General features: G+C 42.5%; 2 protein-coding genes across 4 annotated transcripts; one reads left to right on the forward strand and one right to left on the reverse strand.

The window, feature by feature from the left end:
- The first annotated feature begins 431 nt into the window (after nucleotides 1–431).
- Nucleotides 432–3,597, forward strand: prrt4b (proline rich transmembrane protein 4b). The gene is made up of 3 exons (XM_076297493.1): nucleotides 432–664; nucleotides 1,141–1,220; nucleotides 1,396–3,597. Exons 1-3 carry the CDS (start codon nucleotides 432–434, stop codon nucleotides 3,423–3,425), a joined length of 2,343 nt encoding a protein of 780 aa, XP_076153608.1. The 3' UTR covers nucleotides 3,426–3,597.
- Nucleotides 3,598–4,584: 987 nt separating this feature from the next.
- Nucleotides 4,585–20,185, reverse strand: impdh1b (IMP (inosine 5'-monophosphate) dehydrogenase 1b). 3 transcript variants are annotated; one of them, XM_076296250.1, is made up of 16 exons: nucleotides 16,435–16,543; nucleotides 15,167–15,265; nucleotides 14,970–15,044; nucleotides 11,821–11,869; nucleotides 10,111–10,212; nucleotides 9,931–10,005; nucleotides 9,306–9,512; nucleotides 9,129–9,216; nucleotides 8,727–8,926; nucleotides 8,107–8,197; nucleotides 7,909–8,004; nucleotides 7,616–7,759; nucleotides 7,352–7,496; nucleotides 7,111–7,254; nucleotides 6,928–7,011; nucleotides 4,585–6,307 (listed from the first exon to the last, which is right to left on the reverse strand). In XM_076296250.1, the coding sequence occupies exons 2-16, from the start codon at nucleotides 15,262–15,264 to the stop codon at nucleotides 6,286–6,288; spliced, it is 1,620 nt and encodes a 539-aa protein (XP_076152365.1). In that variant the 5' UTR covers nucleotide 15,265; nucleotides 16,435–16,543; the 3' UTR covers nucleotides 4,585–6,285. The 3 variants fall into 3 exon arrangements, with proteins under 3 accessions (XP_076152365.1, XP_076152367.1, XP_076152366.1); XM_076296252.1 differs by lacking the exons at nucleotides 14,970–15,044; nucleotides 16,435–16,543 and adding an exon at nucleotides 19,950–20,185; XM_076296251.1 differs by lacking the exon at nucleotides 14,970–15,044.
- Between the last annotated feature and the right edge of the window lie 4,095 nt (nucleotides 20,186–24,280).

Genomic DNA, 24,280 nt, shown 5'->3' on the forward strand with positions numbered 1-24,280 from the left:
TGACCAACGCCCAGATGGAGTATTTTTGGTCAGACTGGCCTCAGGAAGGATAAAAAAGAACAAAAGCTGCCTATAGGAGTCGGGAGCTCAAAAGAGGCCCTTCAAGAACATAAACAATGCCTTGCATGCAGAGAAGGGCGTGGAAGGAAGTTGTATTACTGAGTATTACTGAGGGGCTCTCTGAGAGCCCCCTGACAGTGCTGGGCCCTTAGAATAGTCCTAACCCCCCCCAACTCCCCCCTCTGTGGCACACAAATAAGACAGGCATAATGAATTTACCATTTGTTAATTTTCAAAAGTGGAAGAAAGATTTGGGAATATATAGCACCATTGCATGAAGTATGTTAACTGTGAAGTATGCAGTGGCCTCAGCAAGTCCTTAGTCTTTGCCCCAGTTGGAAGAGAAGAGGCGGAAGAGAACTCTTTTAAGAATGCTTGATGGTTTAACAGGTGGAATGAGAGCGAGAAATCTAAGCACAATCTGGTTTATAAGGGTCATCTACTCAGTGACATTGAGCCCTTCCTTCATCCTGCATCTCTCCTGTAAACCTTCCTTCATCCTGCATCTCTCCTGTAAACCTTCCTTCATCCTGCATCTCTCCTGTAAACCTTCCTTCATCCTGCATCTCTCCTGTAAACCATGGACATGGTGGCATGTGAGCATGTGAGGACAGCTAAGATTTGAAATAGGGCATTTGTGTGTCCCTTACAGTGATAAACTTTATTTGTGGTGTTTCCGTGATACTAGAAACCAGAAACATAGAAACTACAGATCATCCACATGCAGATGATGATTTACACAAAAGAGCATGTGTGTGTGTGTGTGTGTGTGTGTGTGTGAGGTTGTGTGATATTTGTGGACTGGCCTGCAGGCACCCATTCACAGAGCAACCTTAAACACACACAGCTCAGGCCATTTTAACATAGGTCTCAGAAGATTGATGTAACACCCTTAAGTTTCAGAGCCAAGCCACAGGGAGTAAAGATGGCCACTTCCTCCCACGCCGCTCAGTGACATGCAAGACACCATGGTAATTCTGGATTAAAACAGCAGATGTTGGCAGAATGTTGTCAGGAATAAGTGCAGCGTGATCCCTGGCAGCTCTCCCCCTGCTCTCTCCACTTCTGTCCCCTGCTCAGCACGAGCCTGCCACTTGCACAGCCTCCCTTTTTATTGCGGATTAACGCAGAAATGAGCATACTTTCAGAGACCTGGCATGGTACCAGTTTTTCCCCCCAAGCAGACATTATCACGAGTGACACAGCTTTGAAAACACCCTGTGGTCGACATGTTATTGTTTCTACACACAGCAAAATGTAACAGCCAGCTTTGTATGATAAAGACAAGACCCTTTGGGTGTGTAATGACTAAGCCAGACATCTCTTGTTTTTCAGAAGTCACACCCTCATCAACGGAGGACTGGGGAACTGGTCCAGCTCCCACGGACATGTCTCTACTCCCAGACTGCAATACGGAGCGGTCAGGAATCTGCAATACCACTGACAACTGGCCCCCCATATTTCCGAGTCACAAGGACCCTGCAAACACCACCACATTCGTCTACAACCAATCAAGTAGTTCTCTCCTGGTGCCAGCCTCACCAATGTTTGTAGCTCTCCACTCTGACTGGAACAGTGCCATGGCAACTTGGGGACTGGCTTGGGAGGCACATATTTATGGTCTGGGCGGGGTGTTCTCTCTGGTCACCCTCTCCTCAGCCCTAAACCTGCTTTGTCTGCCGCTGCGTTGCCCCTCAGGATGTGGCTACTTTGCTCTGGTCAGCATCTTCCTGTTGGCGGCTGGCAGCACCAGGGCCTTTGCCCTGCTGTACGACGCCTACGGGCACCAGGAGAGACTAGGCTCCGCTGAGGCGTCTCTGTTGCTGTACGAGGCTCCCTTCCCCTGCCTGACCGCGGCGTTCGGCCTGGTCTTCTTACTGCTCTCCATGCGCTCCAGGATGCAGCTGTCCTACTCAGCCTTCCAGAGGCCGTGCTTTCTAGCCTGCCTGGTGCTGCTCCACTTCACTGCCGCGTTTGGCCCCATGACCCTGCTGGGCACAGACCAGCAGGGGGCGCCGCTCTGCCTCTTCCTCTCGCTGGTCTCCAGAGGGGCTTTCGTAGTCCTGGCCTCGTTTCTGTCGGCCGCTTACTTTGTGTTCTACTGTTACGTGCGCGCCGACTCCAAACACATATACCACCTCAACAACACCTCCCCGACTCCGGCGGAGCGCTACAACCGCTGTCCCTTCGCAGAGAGCCGTGAGTGGGAGCGAGCTGCCGCAGCCACCCTGCTCTCTGCCCTTCTGTCACTAGCCTGTGCCGGCCTGCAGCTTTATGCCATGCTTCACGCATTGGGCTTTGCTGGTGGTCCAGAGGTGTTCAAGCCCTGGCCCTGGTGGTCTTTCCAGCTCAGCTGTCGGATTTGTGAGGCGGGAGTATGCCTCACCCTGGCCCTGGTGGTAGCACAGCCCGTTTACTGCTCCGACCACCTGCCACAGCCTGGAAACTGCTGGACAGAATTACTGGCTGCCAAATCTCCCATCATTCCAGGGACCTACCACTGGACCTTGAACCAGCAAGAAAAGCTAGCCATCTGTGATACCATTGGCCATGGGGAGACAGAGTGTCTTCCCCTGTATTCCCTGGTTGATGAGCGACTGGGACACAGTCTAAATGGGCTGGACCTATTATATCATAGCAACCGTGCCCTGGCCTATGGAGATTTTGACCTTGACCAACCTGATGCCATTCCTGACACAAGGGAGTCATCCTGTACCAGTGACTCCACGACTGACCTGCGACCTCCATCCCCCATCAACTTGCGTCGCAGCATCGACGAGGCTCTCTTCAGTGAGGACCTCTTCCCCATGAGCCTCTTCAGTCCTCTCAGGCCCTTCAGCTTCTGTGACCAGTCCCTGGACCCGCGCGGCACCCTGATAGCCCAGTCCAGCTGCACCCTGCCACTCAGGGAGAGTCTCCCCTCGGACCCAGGTCTTTTCCGGACCGCGTCCTGTGTGGAGATCCTCCCTCAGGCTCCTCTCCCCAGCCGTGAGCCACAGGAGGCCTCGGGGGTGAGCCTGCCGCCCCCCCCTTCCCTTTCTCCCGCCACGTCGTCCTGCTATTCGTCCCCCGAGGGCTGGCGAGGAAGTTCCAGCACGTCTTCTCTGTGCAGGCCCTCCCTGGCCGACTCCTCCTTAGTCCTCTGCTCCAGTCCAGAGCCGAATCCCCGGCCGTCCTCCCTCAGCGGCAGCTCAGGCCGCATGCTGCCCTCTGACCACCAGAGACAGTACCGTAATCTGGACTTGGTTTCGCAGGAGAGTCTGGACCAACGCTCGGAGCTGGACCAGTCAGTCCAGGAGGAATTCAAAAGTGTGTGCAGACAGATAGATGCGCTGAGCATCTGTAGTGAAACTATTGACTTGTAAAGTATATAGTTTCCAATATGTACACTGACATAAATAAGCACAGATTTATAAACCTTGTAAGTATAAATACGGTAATGTAGAAGTGAAATCAACAGGCTGATGATCTACTGTCTAAAGTGCTAAAGCAAGGATTAATATTGGAATGATGGACAGTTTTGTGTTGCTGAATGAAGACTAGCCAAATCAAAGGTGCATTGTGTCTACTTTTCATAGTGCAGTCTAGCTTGTCTATTCAACATTAATGTAAACTAATATTCTGTTGTGAAACACTGATTTTGACAAGGATATTAAGCTTAGAGTGTATTTGCGATTGTCATAGGTCGGTACAGAGCATCTCTTAGTATTGTCCATTCGTTCTAATGAGGAGATACTTCTGACCTTAAGATGAAAAATCAAAAATCAAAGCCACAATCAATATCTGAGGCATTTTTGCAGGTTAATAAATAAAGCTGTACATTGTCCAGATAGGAGGACTCATGTAAGTGACTTATAGGTGCATGAAGTGCCAGAGTTCTGAAAGTCAGGGCTGATTTTGTAAAGTTTGTAAAATGTAAAACTGTGTGATGCAGAGATTTGTAAACTTTTTGGAAAGTTTCAGATAAGTGATATTGTTGATAATTGTAAGCCTGTTTGTATAAAACATTTTATATTCTACATAAAGAAAGAATACTGTGACTGAATAACTACTGAAATGTTAATCCATTTAAATAGAATTGAAAGGTATTATCACATTTTATATAAATATACATATATAATGCATATTACAGGTAAAACCATTTAATTTCAGTTTTGTATGATTTCGTACTGCTTGATGAGACATCTGCTTTGCCCTATAGAAGAGATGCACAGTATTTTGTAGCAGCATTGTATCGCCCCCTTCTGGTGGCATTAGGAACATGCTGTCAAAAAGAGGCTGCATTGATTGTACTCAGCGGGTTATACCTTTGAATATAAGTAATGTGCTAAGCTATTTATCTGCCAAAATTTGTACTACCCTCTCCATATTCTTTAGCAAAACATTAACAAAGATGTGAATTTCTACATTTTTAGTGTGCATGTTATTTTATAAATATGTTGGTGAAATGCCATATAGAAAGGATATCAGCGATGACAACTAATGGCTTAATTACAATAGAATAAAATGAAAAATATTCCAATCTATCCTTTGTGATAAACTTTATTTTTTCAATTTATTTGACAACAATGTTTGACAGCATAAGCAATTTGAATGTAAGCTAAATATTGTGTTGAATATTCACGTGTCAAGAGATTTTTGACCATGATGTATGCAACCTTCAACTAGCAACAAACATCTGTTATTTGCATCATCTTCACACATCATGTACATGAACATATAGTACAACAATGATCAACCACTGCGTGTCTGAGGATGAGGTAATATTCGCAGCAAAACCTGCATTTTCTCCAATGCAGTGGGCACTACACCCAAGATGCAAGATGCACAGAAAGTGAAGACAATGAAGCACACTTCAAAAGACCCAATGTTATGCATCAAAAATGTTTAACCATCAACCTGTGACAAGTACTGAGCAAACAATGGCTGTATCTAAGCTTGTTTAGATAGAAGACTTCTGACCTCAGCATTCTGCATCTGATTCTCTATTTCAAGGCATATTAATGGCAACACATAGGCCAATGCAAGAGTAACAACGCAAGACAAATACATACTAGAAGTTAATAATGAACAAAATACTGTTATGTGACTGGTAACTCCTGATGCTTCCTGACAGGCTTGGATGTCAAGTTAGAGCATGATAAATACATACACACATCAGCTGTAGGTTTAGAGTAAAAAGTGTAGTACAAATACAGCCATGATATAGCTATATATAAAAAATCATCAATTAAGAGAGCATGCATATCAAAACCCTCATGCAGCCACAGTCTCTCCTTCATCAGTCGGGAATAACGTTCAGAAAATTCCAGTCAGGAGATTCTCGATTGTCATCAGACACCTTAGGGTGAAAACTATCCCAGAAAAACAAAGCTAGATTTAGCTTCTGGTCCCAAACCTTAAAATAAGCAGACACAGTACACCGAACAAATCTTCATTATATTCTAAGAAAGAATGACTATTCATTTGGCTTAAGGTTCTTTGATGGGTATGGCATACCAATACAAAACGTAAGCTTATACATCGACAATACCCTTGACCTGGGCCATCACAGAATTGGTGATGCAAAACATGGTGAGGGAGACACCATGAGTTAGATATACACATCAAGATGTTGGAACATACACATTTTGACATTTCAAAAAGAAAATTTGATGGGTACAAAACTGCTCCATGTGTTATAACTGATGGCTACAAAACATTAAATTTGCCATTATACATGAGAGGTACTGTGACGCTCTTTGGGCATTGAGTGGACATCTGGATGTTTGTTGGCAATGGAGAGTTGGAACTGCTGATAATGGTGCAGCGTCTCATGGTGACTTCAGAGACTAGAAACCGCTTCACAAGCACCAGAAAGGCCATATTCACTGTGATTATCACCACCATAACAAACACAAGTGCACACACACACACACACACACTCTTGCGCACGCACACTCACACACACTCACGCACGCACAGAAACAAGATCTCACTAGTTCACTGTTAACTGGGATTGTTTTTTTGTAAACCCTGGTGCCTCATCTAGTGCAAAACCCATATGTTCAGAAGGGGTCCCTCGGTCCTACCATCGCATTAGTGAGGGACAATGAGAGGAACAGGGAGGTCTGTGGAGTGGACTCTATGGATCAGATGAGGTTTGGTCAGATACATCGTTTGCGTTTGGTCGCTGCTGCAGTAGGGACATCAGGCGCCTCCCTCACACATCTCTTCGCTTCAGTCTCAGTACAGTCGCTTCTCGTAACTGTGAACAGAACGGTTACATTTCAAAACCCACAATACTGGATACAGATTCAAAACAAATCCATATGCCACTCGCTCAGTCTACAGCAACTGGTCACCATATTAGCATACAGCTGATCCGTTCAGACCTGAAGGTCAAATCGTGAAGGACAACCTAGTCAAATCATGCAAAGAGGCCTGGTGGGTCAACATCTTGAAGGGAGAGTTCCGAAAGGAGAGACCAGGCCTATTCTCGTCAGGGCATGTTAATGTGGCGACTGAATTCCTCCCAACCTACTGTGGCATATCACTACAGCAACCATGTTTAGGACTCTTGACTACAAGCTTAGCATGTACTTACATGGTACAAAAGAGTACCTACAGACCAGGCAGAGAGACAAACAGAGGAGAGATTTCACTGTGGATGAAGACTACATACAAATGTGTTCTACTGAGCTGCTTTACTTTGGTTAGCTGAATAATAATACATCCGTGTCAAAGCTAATGATGTTACTGGCTTCAGAAAGGGGTTAGAATAGGGCTGAAGTGGTCAGCAGAACCAAAGGCTAGGTCACTACTGCCCCCAGTTAGCCCTCACACTCCTGATGCCCCTAGCGCTCCACAGACTCCCTGCTGACTTACGAGTGGAGACCGTGCACTCCTCCCTCCACCTGGGCAGACATCGTCCTCTTCTCAAACTTGAGCTCTCCGGAGTACATCATGGAGCTGCATGGGGAAGCCAGAAAGAAAACAAGGCAAGTTAGACTCAAGCCTCTCTTCTTCCTTCTCAAATAGAAACCATGGAAAACCCAGACAGATACCCACCGTAGTACAGACAGGCTTTTGGCTCCAATATCCTGGCAGCCGTGCTGAATGCCAGCAATAAGATAAGGAATAAATTTGTGGATGGAGCCTTTATCCTGCACACAGCCCGATACGCCCTGTGCCACCTTAACGTTGTCGCCCTCACTGCCACACAGCAAAGATCACAATCAACCATAAATGACATTTGGAAGCACTCATCATGCCCAATACATAGAGTTATGATTCTTCAATGTGTTCAGACCTGAAATAGCGCTTCTGACTGCTGGTGCTCTTCTCCATGGCGTCCAAAGAGCCCATCCCTCTGTACTTCTTCAGCCTCACACCGTCGGAGAAAAAGTACTCGCCCGGGGCTTCAGTAGTGGCAGCCAGCAAAGAGCCCATCATCACTGTTGGTGGCAGAGGTCAAGAGGTCAACTGGTCAACTGACGAGTGCAATGCAATGGTGTAAATGTAACAATTAGGTTACAACGAAATTAAAGATATATATCATTCAAAGAACAAAGACCTGTTGATGCTCCAAGAGAAAGAGCCTTCACTATATGGCCCACAGTCTGAATGCCACCATCTGCGATGATGGGGACACCAAAACGTCTGGCGTACTCAGCCACTTTGTACACGGAGGTGCCTTGTGGCCGCCCACAGGCCATTACTGGGAAAAGAAAGGTCAGTCGGTCAGTGGGCATATGTATGGATGGAATAACATGCATATCAATCAGCCACTCTTCATTTGAACTCCATTCTCTCCACCCGGCCTCACATCAGCTCCTGTGCTAGTGAACGCGGGCGCCCCCTACTGACCTTCCTGGGTGATGCAGATGGAACCACAACCCATTCCCACTCGCAAGGCATCCACACCAGCATCAATCAGGTTTTTTGCCTGGGCAGCAGTCACCACTTCACAAGAGACAGGAGGAGAAATGACTTCATATAGATGCACTCATAACACAGAGGCATTGGTAACACATCATAACCATTCTTAACAGGCAAAACACTCACCATTCCCCCCAACCACCTGCAGTTCTGGATGTTTCTGCTTAATGTAGTGAATCATGTTGATCTGATACACAGAGTTGCCCTGGGAAGAATCCTAAGAGAGGAAAGGTAGTCAGCAGTTGAACAGCGCTACATATCTAGTAGCGTTTATCATTTGTCTTTAAGTGTCATTCAAAAGAAGTTTGCAGATTGAGGTCCAACCTACACTGATAAAAAATAAATAAAAACATCAACACTGTAAATTAACAGAGCTGGCAATGCCATAAGAATTGGTACAAATGTTCAGAGCTGTTCTATTTATTTATGTCATAATATCGGTAAGAGACAACAAAAACATAACATACAAAGAAATATTCCATAATGCTAATTTGTAGTTTGAGATTACTACAAGAGATTACTGGACAAATGAGTCAGCAGCTCAATGTGCGTTATCAGCTCAAAGTTAGTTATCAATGATTCATTTGGCATAGAATTCTGTGACTGGATCCCTCCCAGTGGCGATGACAAACTTGACATTCACAAATGTATTATTAGAGCACAAGCCTGGTAAACAAAGGCTTTTGGTTGGTATTTTGATTGGCCTAAGGATGGCAGATCATTCCACAGATCATAATCCTCCTCACCAGCACTACTACGTCCACTCCAGCCTGGGCCAGCAAGTCTAGACGGTACTTGTCATCTTCGCGGGTTCCGATGGCAGCACCACACAGCAGCTGTTTGCGTGAGTCTTTGGAGGCCAGTGGGTAGTCCCTGTTCTTCTTCAGGTCAGTGCGAGCTATGATGGCTACCAACTCATCCTTGTCATTCACAATGGGAAGCTTGCCTAAATGGAAACACAGATGTCTGTTAGCAATCAAGCTCTTAAACCTACTTCAGATTTGATCATTTCATATTAATTCACAGTAAACAAAAAAAAAAAAAACATACAGGATAAATGAATAAACCATAACATGGATATTCAATTATTTACAGACAAATTATTTGGGATTTAGGTTTTTCATTAACCTGGACGGTTAAATAGTTACCTTTCTTGCTGCGCTGAAGTATGTCATTTGCTTCTTTCAAAGTGACGCCAGATGGAGCAACAACAAGTTCTTCTCTTTTAGTCATCACCTGGAGAAAAAAAAACACACGTCATAAGAGCAAACACACACACACACACAAATATCACAACCCCAAAGCAGACATGTAGGCAAACATACCTCAGACAAAGGCTTGCCATGGTCCTTCTCCAACAAGAAGTCAATGTCTCGTGATGTGACGATGCCCACCAATATGCCGCCCATCTTGCCTGTTTCTGTGACTGGGATGCCTGAGAAGCCATGGCGTACCTTCGCCTCAAACACATCACCCACTGTATGGTGTGGGCTCATCACCACTGGGTCTGTGATGAATCCTTGCTCAAACCTCTATAGAGACAGAGAGATAGAGAGATAGAGAGATAGAGAGATAGAGAGATAGAGAGATAGAGAGATAGAGAGATAGATAGATAGATAGATAGATAGAGAGAGATAGAGAGAGAGAGAGAGATAGAGAGAGATAGATAGATAGATAGATAGATAGAGATAGATAGATAGATAGATAGAGAGATAGACAGACAGACAGAGAGATAGACAGACAGACAGATAGATAGAGATTTTAGCATGGTTGAAATCTTATCCACAGACATAAAAGCACTCAAGCTTGTGCCTCATCAGTAAGACAAGCACACAAAAAAGTACACCAATATGTGAAGAAAAGATCTGCTAGAGTTTTAGAGCTTCAGCAGGAACTCATGAATGTAAAGGCATTGTAATCTGTTTATAATCTTTAAAAACACAATCTCACCTTCACTTTGCGAACTTCATTGGCCTGAAATTCTGGAGTGCAGTTGTGATGGATAAGACCAATGCCCCCCATCAGCTAGAAAACAATTCAGCCATTAGAGGAAGCCATTTCTAGCAGACACAGCACACACACACACGCACGCACACACGCACACACGCACACACACACAGAGGCCCTTACCGCCATGGCTATGGCCATTGAGGACTCTGTAACCGTGTCCATTGGCGATGAAACGAGTGGTGTCTTCAGTGTGATCTTTCTGGTTAAAGCAGATGTGAGATCCTACAGAGGAAAATATTCATTTTAGCAGCAACTCTACCATGTCATAATTTCAGCAAATTCAGTTCTTAGATTTTGATGTGTGTTGATTTCTCCACAAGAGGGCAGACTATTACTGAATGTCTAAAAAGAATGGGAGTAGTATGCGTGGGTCGGGGGTTTTTATGACCCATTGGAGATCTAATCTGCCCTGCCCAACCAGACAAAATATGCGTTAAACATCGACCTGAACCCAACCCGACCCACCAATTGCCAATTTTAATGAGGAGTAACGTGGTTGCATCCATATCATGGAGTAGTGTTCGCTTACATCAGGCGTTTTATGAAATAGACGCGTCTTTTAGGCCATCATCTGGATAATTAGAATCAAATTGAATTGATTGTGTGGATAAGCTTTGTCCCCTCCTATGGAGTATTTTCATGTCCAATGTCCATGTGCATTTGAGACAGAGAGAGGAGGTGGAACCATGTGCATTTGAGACAGAGAGAGGAGGTGGAAATCTTGTCCATGTGCATTTGAGACAGAGAGAGGAGGTGGAAATCTTACTTCTGCGCATGTCTATTTTCATGGATATAGCTCACTTTGCTATCCAACGATTTTGACCCGATCCGCGCACAACCCGCAATATTATATACACATCCTACCCGCCTACCCGCCAATACTGGTCGGCCGTCACCAGTGAGTTTAATTCTGTAAAAACATGCATAATTTAAAATATTTGGACTATATTACTCCATTTATTCATTCAAAAAAATCTGAGCACCTCCCTCAGTACCTGTTCACATGATGAGCACAAATAAAAATTAATAAGCACAAAAGTGAAAGGAGGATAAAGGAGGAATCTGTCGCTCACACACACACACACTTTTGGACTTTAAATATTGAATACAAGTGCTTTTTAGCAAATAATCTAATTATGCCATTTAATTTGCTACAAACTTGAGCACGAGGAATGACTGCACAAGACCATATCTGCACGTGGAAAAGCTTTATCATGAGAGAATTTCTGCTCTGCGTGCCTAAATGTGCTCCTGTGAGTAGGGGCTAGTGATGAGCACTTGCTCACTTACATGTGCTTGAGGTTTGTATCACCATACTTGATCTGATGTCATTTGAACAGAATCACATTTGGAGGATTTTAAACTTTAACAAATGCTGGACACAGCAAACACATGGAGACCAGGTTTAGGTATCAGGCTAGAATGGTGTCATCACCCACTCCAAGTGAAATTATAATGAGCCGAATTTAAAAAAAAAAAAAAAAAAAAAAAGGACACAAAAAGAAACAACCAAATCAATGTACTAATGAGGCAACATGGGACCAAAGACAAAAATAAAGATCCACAGTGAGAGAGCAAAAGAGAGATTTGGAAGGCGAGACTGCAGGCAGCCATTTTGATTTGAATGTGGTAATGCTATGGCTCCCCAGATGGCAGCTAGTTGTTTGTGAACATTTGCCTAATTCAGCTCTATTGATCATAAGCAAACCAGTGTCCCCAAACCTCATGACATGAATAGTTCCAAGGTCATCAAAGTAATATGTGGTGTGTATGCGCTTTTCCAATATCATTAAAGGACTCAAGTTTATAAAGCACAAGCAGGATGCTTACCACGTCATCAGCACTGAAGTCTATAAATCCAGGCAGAATCAGAAAGTCGCTGAAATAGAGGAGGAGTACAGATAAGAGAACAACCAGACACATAAGTGGATCTAAGCGCCCTGTCATGAAACAGCATCGTCCACAAGCTGAAGTAGGTCACTCAAACATGTAAAACACTATACTTACACTATAATTAGTAATCACATGATTTCATATAACTACTCCTATAGTTAAACTAGTCACTATAGCCTACAGCGTGACAGTGTAACTGAGTATTGGATAACTAGGCCTTCTGTTCTTAAATTGACATTTAGACTACATATTCAAACTGCTGTGTCTGAAACAACTCATGGGGAATGGGTGAATTTAGTTGCAGTCAGACTGGATATATAACAAAAACAACTCATGGGGAATGGGTGAATGTAGTTGCAGTCAGACTGGATATATAAACAATGCAGGCTGGAGTGTGACCACAGTGGTTAGCCTGCTCCTCAATCAGATGGGAGGCTCACTGTGTGGTTTAGCAAATGGGTGTGAACGTAGACTGGAGGAATAGGCCCTAGTTTGTTTAACAGTGACCCTGAGAGAGAGGCAGATGGAGGGAATAGGGAAATAAGGCAGGGAGAAGTGCCAGCATGGAAAGTCAGCTGTACAGGGAACCACAAAGAAAGAAAACAGACAGCATGTGACAAAGGATAGAGTGGTGGCTCATGCAAGAGAAAGAGAGAGAAAAGGAGGGAGTTTCAGAAGACAGCCAGACAGAGAAGAAAGAGGGGGGGGGGGCTCCCTGACCACATTGAGAGCACAGTATGCTTTCCTCCTCCACAGAAAGTGGGCAGACAGGGCCTAAAATAAGACTGCTTTGCAAGCTGAACGCACAGGGGTGTGTCTGTACTTACATGAGCAGGCCACCAGTTTCATTATAAATAAATCAGGAAATGTTTTTGTAAGTGTGATGAAATGCTGTCAAAATGCCATAGGCTTTAAGACTTTGGACAAGTAGAAATAAAGTGTATATTGTAGTGGAGTCTAGATGTAAATCCAACTGGTATGCCTCAAACATTGCCGATGTACAGTCTATTTAACCAACTTATGGTTTATTTACTTGTCAGCATACCAAAAATGCCACAAGTTCTAATCTTATAGGAGGACAATTGAGTAGTGAATTGTGCAATCACTACTGGCCCAATAATTGAAATCCATTTGCACACAAAAACAGAAATGTTAGTCAAATTACTATTTAAGTAACCTTGCCCAAAGATTATTGACTTGTCAGGATACCAAACCTATGACTTATTGGAGGCATACTGACTGTAGTGAACTGTGCCACCACTATTTGCAGAAGAATGGAAATTGCACAAGTATGGGAAACCAAAAAAAATCATTTGTTAGTCAAATTACCATTTTTTTTTTAAGTAGCCTTGCCCAAAGATTCTTCATTGAAGGCTACTCATATGCTTTATGGATCAACCCTATAATGACATTTGAACTGAGTGTTTCCTTCTGTATATTTAGTGACATTCGGAATTTGCATACATCTACCTGGCAAATTCATTAAGACATTTAGAATCTACTTTCTCAGGTCAATTTATAATCTAATTTACATGAGGAAATACATCTAATATGAACCAGTTATGTGCCAATGGGACTGATGTCTAAACGGACCAGTATTTTGCCTACTTTTCTTGAAATAGCCTAATACTACCAGCTGGTGGGTTATTTTGTGCATGGGCAGTGCCACCTGGCTGCTACCAAAACCGCTCGTACACATGTAGTCCTGATGTAGTAAATGCATCCGGAAACCAGATTACAGGACAGTTCTTCTACTATAATCTGAACTACTGTTAGACTTCCAATTCTCCTGGGCCAAGTATTTCTTTCATGCTCATGTGAAAAGATCAGTGAGACAGATCTGCTGCATTCCCTCTGCAATAACACAGTAGTGTGAACTTGAACCAGGATAGGAAATACTCTCTCTCTACATGCTAGTGTGAACACATATGGTTATGCAAGAAAGGCTGTGCAGTACGTGGGAGTAGTGTCATGCACTTGTGTCAAAAATGATTATGATCCCATCACATACACCATTCCACAGAACCTGGGCCTACCTCCTACCTCCCACCCCCACACTCAGCCCAAGGGCCTCACATGACAGAGCCTCAGGACAGTCATGTGCCAAGCATTCTGTCCCGGTGTGGAATTCATTACAGCCCGGCCTGACATCCACTACACAGTGGCACATGCTCAATTAACCCTGTGCACTATAAATGACATCCTACCCTCAGTCAATGATCTTCCAACAGAGATCTGAAGAGATTAATTTGCAGCCACCCCCACACATCTCCCACCCACCCTTCCAAATGCATACCATGATCATTTTAAACTTTTTAAATCTTACAATATACATTATATGAATGCTTACCAACATGCATTTGATGCATCTTTACTATGGATTTGCAGCTACAGCACTGTACACTTAAGTTATTGACCAAAGGAAAACAATATGTAGGTGGTTAGTCAGTAAAACTATATTTGTTAGTTTGACAGGAATAGGAGTTGGACACAAATGGTCAGCAACTGAAGAAAACAATCAGAATGACACCAAGTCAAAGCATTCACTGTCAAAGTCCTCATAGAGCATTCACCTGTAGAGTTCAATGTGCAAAACATTTTGACCACTAAACTATTGTGTTGTTTATACAACTTAGAATATTAGAATGCAGAAAATTATTAGAGATGATATGATGAATTCCTTTGTGTTAATTCATTTAATATATGATCAGGTTTCCAATCACCATCATCCCAAAGAATCAGGTATCAAGACATGCACTGTGATTCTTCATGACAGCCAGAATGTAATCATATCACTATCGGAAGCAAAAGTCATTCACAGACAAACATGATAGCAAGCAGTGATCAGAACTCCAACCTAGGTGACTACACTCTGCCCCTTTTATTTGCAACTAACGGTATTGCTGAATGTTCCGCCAGGGCACACAGGCTTTTGCCTTCTCTCAGTAGTATTTATTATATTTTGAGTGGACTGGACTGGTTTGAATGGAGAAAGAATTATTTGCTTCCCCTATGAACATTCAAGCGGCAGGTAACAGTGTAGTGTCGTAAACAGATGGAAATAAAGTCGACCATTGGCTACTCACTTGTAAGTAATACCGTCCCCACTAGAGCATAGCTCTTCCGCCTTGAGTCCGTCTGCGACAGACTGCTGATCTGATCTGCCAATTTAAAACGCAACGTGTTGCCCATTACATTGCTCTGACCCTCTCCCAGTCTTAGCGGTTCACTTAGATTAAAGGTTTCTCTTCAGAAAGGTGTCAATGACATCTGTACCACTTACTTGTAGGTGAGTCCATCACCAACAGAAAAGAGCTGCTGTGCTGACAGTCCATCCTCAGGGACATAACCTGTGCCTCCACTGATCAAGTAATCAGCCATACTGTTGAGGGAAGGGAGAAAGGGAGAGAGTGAGGCTATGATTGTTTTGAACAGAGACAGGGATGCATAACTAGCATCAGTTGCTGTGAAGTGAAGGCACATGGCTTGGATATCATAAGATAATGCCTACTTTACAATAAACAAATACATTGACAGCACTTCAGAGCCCATGGCTCAATAACTTCCAACAAAAATGCTATAATGTAGCCTATTTTGAGCCAAAACAACATGATTAGGCTACTCCCCTATCAGGTTGATGATCCTGACATTATTTCATACCAGCCAAATGAGGTGGCTTGTCATCTAGCTTTCCGTTTTATTTGAAGAGTAGCACTTTATTAATAGGTGTAGCCCCATTGTGATTCCAGTGTCAAACAGGGCAAAAATGCATGTCTACACCTGGTACTCCCGTTTTGACGCAATTCATTCATATCTGAAATCTGGTCGACTGGCCTGCTGACCCACATAGCGCACATCCATCCTAAATCACTTGCATCAGGGTGGAGTGCAACCTTTGCACACGCACACACACACAAATCTGCATCGTCACAACATTTCCAAAATGCTATATTTAGAGGCGTGATGGCACATTTTTATCTGCGCAGACTGCTCACTTCACAATGCATTTCTATGAAGTAGGCTAACGTTACGGTGTGCACTGCCCTATTTTCATAAAGATGCATGTTCTTCACAGGCCCAATATAAACACACGTGTTAGACAGTTTCTATTTGCTATGACAGTAGCAAACGACTTGCTTGCTGTATAAGGATGTGATGTGATTGTAATCAATACAGCAAACTAACAGAACCGTAGGAAAACGTCACCATGCATCCTGAGCATGAGTAGGCTAGACAACGTGTCGTCGTAGCCTGCCTTTAGTAATGTTAGCTGCCGTTAGCGAGTAGCAGTCAAACAAATCTGTATGCTAACCTTGAGAAAATTCCATATGATGTAGCCACAGTGCTATGCATTAAGCGAAATATTTTAAATCCGTAGTCCTGAAACCATTGAAGTTACACAAGCTATTCCTCAACATTTCAAATCAGGCTTTCTGACATAATGAATAACACAGCCTACCCGCAAACGTTTACTCTAGCGTTAGTTGGTTCACTTAATCTCTACAAAGTACACTAATGAAGGTAGGCCTACAAGTAAAAGTCAATTATTACCTTTCGTCTTTCTGCTGTTAACGGAGTTTGACGGTCCCACAAAAGTTGGGTTCTTTCTCTGGCTACAGTGTTTCAGCGTTAAAAAGACAGTTTATGTCGCCGCGTCACATCCTCCCCTCAAATGTAGCATCATCCACGTGGTGACGGCTGGGTTAACCCTTTCATACTACAATGTAGCCTAGTTGGCAACATGTGAATCTTGGGCTTTGTAACCAGTTTATAGTTTATTCTGTCCGTACCCGGGCCGTATCTGTTCATTTGATATTTGAATGTTATTTTTTAATGCCTTTCTATGTTGATTGCTGAGTTGTAATGCAAGACAAATTCCCGTGCTTAAACGGACATTAAAGTAGACCTACTTATACCGTATTATCTTATCGTATTTTTTAGGCTATAGGCTATTAAATCAAAGACTGAAATGTTACAATGCGTTAGGCCTAATCTATAATCTATCATTATTGTCGTTATTTTTTAGACATATGCTGATTGTTAGGCCTATTTATTCTTATTTATGTTTGTAACTTGGGGCCTGACTGATGTGGTATCTATATGAATGGCTGTAGAGAGCAGTCAACCTTCCCCTCACTTTCAGCAGACTTTCAGTGCACAAACATGTCAGCCTTGGTTCCTACTAGGCCTGTTTAAGATACAATGACGGACAATTTAGCCAGCAGCACATTAGAAAGGCCTGGGATACTTGGTCTTCAGTGGGATTTGAAAACAACTGTAGTCTATGCTTAATGTAAAATATGTGTTAGCTTGCAAAATGAGAAAGCTTATCCCTGTACTAGGCTGATTTTTGTGATTGCTATCAAATGAGAATCCACTATGTCAGTGCTGGATTTGAGCTGGCTAACTGAGAGCACCACTGTTGTATTTAGAAGTCAGCTGAGACCAGTTACAACTAAACAATTTGCAGATGACAAAACTGGTTCAGCATTTGAAGATTAATCTCAACTGACTCGAAGCCAGGCAGAACATATAAACTGATCAAAATTTTAGAATGACTCATGTCACAATTCATTTAATATTTTTACCCATTAAAAATAAAATAAATAGAAGCTAAGGCATTGCAATGGTTTCAAGGATCCTCAATTTGCAATGATAAGAGTCTTACAGAATTTTTGGAATTTGTGTTGTCAATGCGTTGAGTTAGGCTGCAAAAATGTCACCTAATGCATCTCCCAAAATTCGGATTGGGCCAATCTAACTTCCCAAACCATATGGTCAAGCTTATCCCACAACAGCTCAATAGGATTTCGATGTGACTATATGATCCAGTCTTTTTCTTTTGCCTATTTTAATCATTTAATTGGATATTCTCAGATAGTTTTACATTGAAACTCTGGCTAGGAGGGCAATATTCTGTCACCTCACCTCTTTCATTTTTGAAGGTACTATTTACAAAGATTCTGAAAATAGAGACTGATACTTTCATTCTCGTAAGTGGGTCATGATTCACTTCCTGTCTTGGTTATAGGCAGCTTACTGTTCTGTGGATGCAGTGATATGCCTTTGTGATACATTATCAGTTTCTTGAAAATGTATTGCCTCCAAACTACAACAGATTGATGTTTATGATGAAAGCTCTTTCTTTCTGCTCATAATAAACCCTACAAATGCTAATGCTTTTATTCAACTATGATTATCATCCTGCTCATGTAGTGTAATGTGCCAGTGTAGCACAGGAGTGATGGTTGCAGTGAATGGGACCTGCATTGTGCGCACCTTTGTAGATATTCCTCAGAAAACAACCATTTCCAACTACAGTACACTATCAGTTACAGTCATTGAAAAAACTTTAAGACCAACGTTGGCAAAAAGTATTTGTCTTTTCCTTTTCCTTTCTCTGAATGCAGTGAACAACATTTACAATGTCTTGACAATATATTTAATCACACACACAGACACACACACACACTTTGGTCAAGTGCATTTTTAAGGGGATACATGTTAAGTATCTAATGAAAGCATCCAGTTAGACAAATGAAGGCAGGAGAGTGCACTCTATACCCAGACTAATAATAGTACGATGTGAGGACTTCCTAGTGCACAAATGTACACTAGAAAGTACAAGCGTGCAAGTGTATGTTCATGCAAACACACACACACACACACACACACACACACACACAGACATATATTATTCTGTCCTCAGACACAACAGTACTAGTCAGTCATTGCAGCATATTTTGAGTCAGTGGAGGGTAAGACAATAGCAGATTACTGTAAGTAAACAGTAACTAATGACCCATTTTGCACTTCTAGTAATTTTAGAAGTTTTGGTTTATATTTGAGCGAAGATATTTGTTTCAATCAAAAATCTATTTTTGTTAGCATTTGCATGGCAAAGGTCACTGCTGGGTTGATGGGTTGAAGTTCCACTGACATCACATCACATTTAGAAACAGGCAGCAGCTGCATGCATTAGGATGCACCTGCATTTTCCGGATATAAGGCAAGTCTTCAAAAAGCATAGGAAGAATGACAAGAATGCACAAGCATAACCAATGACCACCAACCATAGTGTTTTAACAGTCAAGCAGAAACATGGCCTGCAGATTACACACACACATCAGCTGTGACATACTTAATATTCTGTGTAGACCTCCTAATCTGTGACTACCTGCACCGTTAACAGAGAAGATAGTGAAACATCTGAGTGCCATAGAGTGCCATCAATGACATACACAGCAAGGATAAAAACTAAAAACAACAACATAGATTGGTTACAGTCTTCCTTACCTACATGTATAGACAGCAGTCTCACATGCCTGCCTAGCACAGTCCATGTGAGTACCAGCAGAAACAAAGACTGTCAGTCAGATAAAAGTATCCACATTGCATACATTTGCACTATTACCTCAGTAGCACACAGATTAGACATACGTTAGTGTACACTGATGTCTCACTGATTAACTCACAGATTTGTCTCTTTCAAGTTTCTTTTAATTGGACAATTCAGGGAAAGGAAGTGCCTTGTGCCTGCAATCTTAAAATAATATAATATCAAAAACAGAAAAGATATACCAACATGGCCTGCTCTAAGTGTTTATATTTAAGTCAGTAATAAACCATGGTGAAACCTCAAGAGGTCCTGTGTGTTTCTCCATATGTGGGTCACCAGATATATGGGTCAGAGATTTCTCATGTACTGTATGAGTGTCTATTTAAAGCACCAATTTAGGCCCATTTGGATTTTACTGCAGCTTTGCACTCTCACTGTTTGGTGCGCACAGCTCAAGGATATCCAGTCTGCCAGTCCAAAAATACCAAGACATAAGGTGTCATCTGTTCCAGCAACATGAGAACATGTGACACACTTATTTGTGGTACCCAAAGGTTTTATGGGTTTAAAAGAAACTGACAATGACATATTTTGCATACTTAGATTTGCCTACATCAGGTTAAATACCATCATCGGATTCATAAAATTCAGACAAGCATAGTTAATATAACACCATGGCCTATAAGACCATAAGCCCCCTATTCCCACTTTACGCCCCTTCTCTTACCTTTCCGGTTCAAATCCAGCCTGGATGCGGGTGGCATTGTAGCGCTGAGCTGCTGTTTCATGCCCATGTCCGAATCCATAGGAGGGTCTGTGGAAGTGAAGGTCTCTATCCGACAGCAGGTGAGAGGTTGGCAGTAGGTTACCCCCAGTCTTACTGTAGCCCAGTATTTGACCACTTTGCTCTGCATCCAGCTGGACAGGCCCATGACTGTAAGCCTCCATTTCTGCAATGGTGGTTATAACAGATTCCAGAAACAGAACAGAGTCGCTCCTGCTTTCACTCTTACTCTCCCTGACAACCTTGAGCAGAGCAGACGGATGGTCCACCTGATCCAGTCAGCTCACATGCGCAAGTTTTATTCAAAGGAGCTCTGCAGCAGTCTCAGATTTCACAGGGTAATATTTGCACCATGTGTCGCTGTGAAAATAAATAGATAGGACCCAATTAAAAAATGGTCTTCACTTGTTAAGATAATAATAATAATAATAATAATAATAATAATAATAATAATACATTTTATTTATAGAGCGCTTTATCATGTACTCAAAGCACTGAACATTGTAGGGTAAAAAAAGGAGGCAGGCAGGATTAAAAGTAAAAGGTAAGAAAGTAGAATAAAATAAAAAATTAGGAGGTGTGAGGGTTAATTATTTCACAGTGCAATCTCTTTACATTTCTTAAAACTTTCCTATGAGAGAGCGATAGAGAGAGGGGATTAGAGACAGACCAAAACAAGAACATGCTGTGTCTAAGAAATACACACCTGCTCACCATGAGAAGAATATTCTCAGCCGAGTGTCCCTCTGTGTGTGAATGCCCCTGTTGCACTTAGCTGCTGTGCTGTTATGAGAAAGGAAACTGGGAAAATAAAGCCAGGGCATGACAGAAAGTAAGCAAGCAACCAGAGAAAGATAAAGACAACCCTTCAGGGCCAGACATCTCTCTCTCTCTCTCTCTCTCTCTCTCTCTGCCTGATTAACCTCAGTGTTGGGTTAGTGACAGGACGCCTGCCACATTCACAAAGAGGATTTTAGTATTAAAGTAAAGTAGCACTATGCTGTGCAATGAGAATGTGTGTAAGTGGGAGTGCACATGTATTAATTTATCTGTGTGTAGATGAGAAATAATCCTCTCACTTCCATTTATATGGAAGACATGTCAGTGGACTCCAGTTCTGCACGACATCAGTCAATTCCAGCTTAGTGTATTTGAGTTGCGGATCTTAGACAGCTCAGATGAAGGCAACTAGTAGACTTATGGGTTTCCAGAGGCTAGTCAAGAATTGGCATCTGTTCAACAGACAAAAGACATTACGCACAGTCATGATCTGTGTCTGTAAACCAAATAAAAGGCACAAGGTGTGCAACAAGATCCGTGGTTAGACTTTGTAAACTTCAATACATGATTAATAACATGTTGTGACAGGTCTGCCAAATCTTTCATAACAAACACAAGGATTACAAGTGGCACACTGATATCACTGACACGGGTGGCATGTTTCAGTCTTGCTCAATGGGGATTTATGTGAACATGTGGATGGGTCACCTTCATTCGGTCACTGTTCTTAGATCAGATATACTGATGTGGGCTTGTAAACCATTCATTTAATGAAAAAGAATACATATCTTTTAAAGGAATCCTATGCAAGTTTTTAAGCCTGCCTTACTAACAGGTGGTAGCGTACGGTAGGAACTGGGCTAGCATGCAGTAGCCAGAAAAGTTGTGGGTTCAATTCCCAGCTTCCACTGTTGTGCCCTTGAGCAAGACACTTAACCCCAAGTTGCTCCAGGGACAATGGCCCTTGTAATTGACATATGTAAGTCACTTTTGATAATAAAAAGTGTCTGCTAAATTAATACTGTAAATGTAAATAAAGTAATTTTTATGGTAAACTAATGTGTAATATGGGGAAAGGCGCGCCTTACCAGCTGAACCCTACCCATCTACGGAGAAACAGCAAAATTGCTTTACGACAAATGTGCAGTAGCAAACTATAAATTCATGTAATATTATCATGTCAGTCGACATGGCTCTTTAGAGATTATCTTTGTTGGTTTGTTAACTAATCCACCTTGTTCAGGGAGAAGGGTGCAAGCCATGAGTTTCTCGTCTGCCTTTAACACCATTCAACCTCACATGCTGGCTAAAAAACATATGGACTGTTTCAACCTGGATCATCAGCTAATTCTGTGGATCACAGACTTTCTGACCCAAAGAACACAGAAGGTGCTGGTCAACAAGAGGTTCTCTGACATCAGATATACGTCCACTGGCTCACCCCAGGGTTGTGTCCTCTCACCACTACTTTTCATCTTGTACACAGATGACTGTAGAAGCCGCCATGCTGATCGTCATCTAGTGAAGTTAGCTGACGATACTGTTCTCCTTTACCTGCTACATGGTTCTGTCCAAGATCACGGGCCTGTCCTCAGTGAGTTTGTGGAATGGTGTGAGAGTTCCTTTTTGGAGCTAAATGTTACAGACCAAGGAGATGTTCATTGACTTCACTAAGCGTAGAGGAAGCAGGACTGCAACTACAATCCATGGGGAACTAGTGGAAGTTGTACATATATATAAATACCTGCGCACTGTCATTGCTGACAAACTGCGTTTTGACTCTAACACAGAAGTGATTATTAAAAAATGTCAACGGCGGCAGTATTTCTTGAGGAAGCTTTACTCCTTTGGAGTGAACAGGAAGATTCTCAGCATTGTTTACACCTCCTTTATTGAAAGTATACTGACCTTTTCGTCTATGTGCTGGTTTCACTTCCTCTCAGTCAAAAATAAGAAGCACCTCCAGAGCATTGTGAACACATGTTCTAAAATCATTGGCCACCCTCTTCAGTCTCTGACATCACTGCACGATAAGGCAACTCTAAGAAAAGCCAACTGCATCTTAGAAGACTTTACCCATGTCCTACATAGAGTTTTTTAATGGCTGCCCTCTGGCAGGTGTCTGCGTTGTCCTCTGGCTAGGACTAACAGGAGGAAGGCTACCTATGCTCCCAGCCCCCTCCTCCTCCATCTCGGACTAACACCCCCCCCTTACACTCCTCTCTGTCCTGTTTTTTCTTTGTCTGTCCTTATCTTTCTTTTGTCCTGTCTTATATGTTGTGTTATGTCTTATATGTCACTCCAAGATTTTGGGAGGATGGTATCCAGGATTTTGCTAGAGGACAGTGTCCAGAATGTTGCTAGGATGGTATTAGAATCTTAAGTTGGTGAAATTTCACCAGAGAGGGTTGAAACGGAACAAAAATCAAGGATTTTTGAGCATACCATGTGAAGAGTTTTCCTAGATCGCATCACAAACTCCCCAACTGTAGGGGCAAGCCCAGTAGTAAAAAAGGACCCAGAAATGACATTGGATGAATACATTTACATTCAAAACCTGCTGAAAATGTCATTCCTGTTATTCTTTTGAGGCCTACACCACCTGCTTGCATTTCTTTGGGTTCATAATAATATAATGAAAATGTAACCACAACTTTAAATATGTTTTGGAACTTTGAAACTGGTATCACTGCACTGTGGTGAAACACATCAGAGCTGTTATTCATATGGATAAAAATGTACATGTAAACATTTGCATTTCATGGGTTGAAAATGGCTCAGCACACCATTATCTATTTAAATCAACCTGCACCTCACAAGACCAGAGCGAGCATTTGGTACCTCTCTCAGAGTGACCTCACCCTCCTGCACACACTGCTCACATTTTTTCAGAATTGTGCTGCTTGAGTGAAGTTGCTCTTTAAATTACCTGTAATACTTTTTGCTGATGATCTTCTGCTGCCACCTTGTGGTGTGCTCTGTCAATGGTCAAATTATGATTATAATTCCTCAGAATTAGAATGCATTGTAATCAGAATTAGAATGCATTGTAATCAGAATTAGAATGCATTGTAATCAGAATTAGAATGCATTGTCCATCTGTACATCCGTATGTGCGTGTCCGCTCAGATCATTTCAAAAGTACTGGTTCTACTTTTTTATACAAGACAGAAGGTAATCGTGGTCATCCTACACAATCATCTGAACCTGGCTCAAAATGCAGATGTGGGCATTCGGTTTCACTTTGGCTTATATGACGTGGCAATGATGAGTAAAAAGAGGCATAACAAAAATCTTTTTTTAACTTTAAAGAGCAAGCAAGCAAGCAACAATTACTATTTCATTCTTTGCAAAGATTCCATATGCTGATAAAATAACTTTTAGTCTCCCCCTATAAAATCTCACAACGTTGGAGAATACAAAGCAGGGGATATAAGGGCATTCGTCTTTACAGAATATCTCCGGGTCATCCAGATTCCTAGGTCCTTTTTTGT

This window comes from Alosa pseudoharengus, unplaced genomic scaffold (genome assembly GCF_046254945.1).
Source record: "Alosa pseudoharengus isolate Yale_2024_CS ecotype anadromous, Long Island Sound unplaced genomic scaffold, YU_APseudo_1.1 YU_APseudo_1.1_scf_20, whole genome shotgun sequence".
NCBI classification, from domain to species: domain Eukaryota; kingdom Metazoa; phylum Chordata; class Actinopteri; order Clupeiformes; family Clupeidae; genus Alosa; species Alosa pseudoharengus.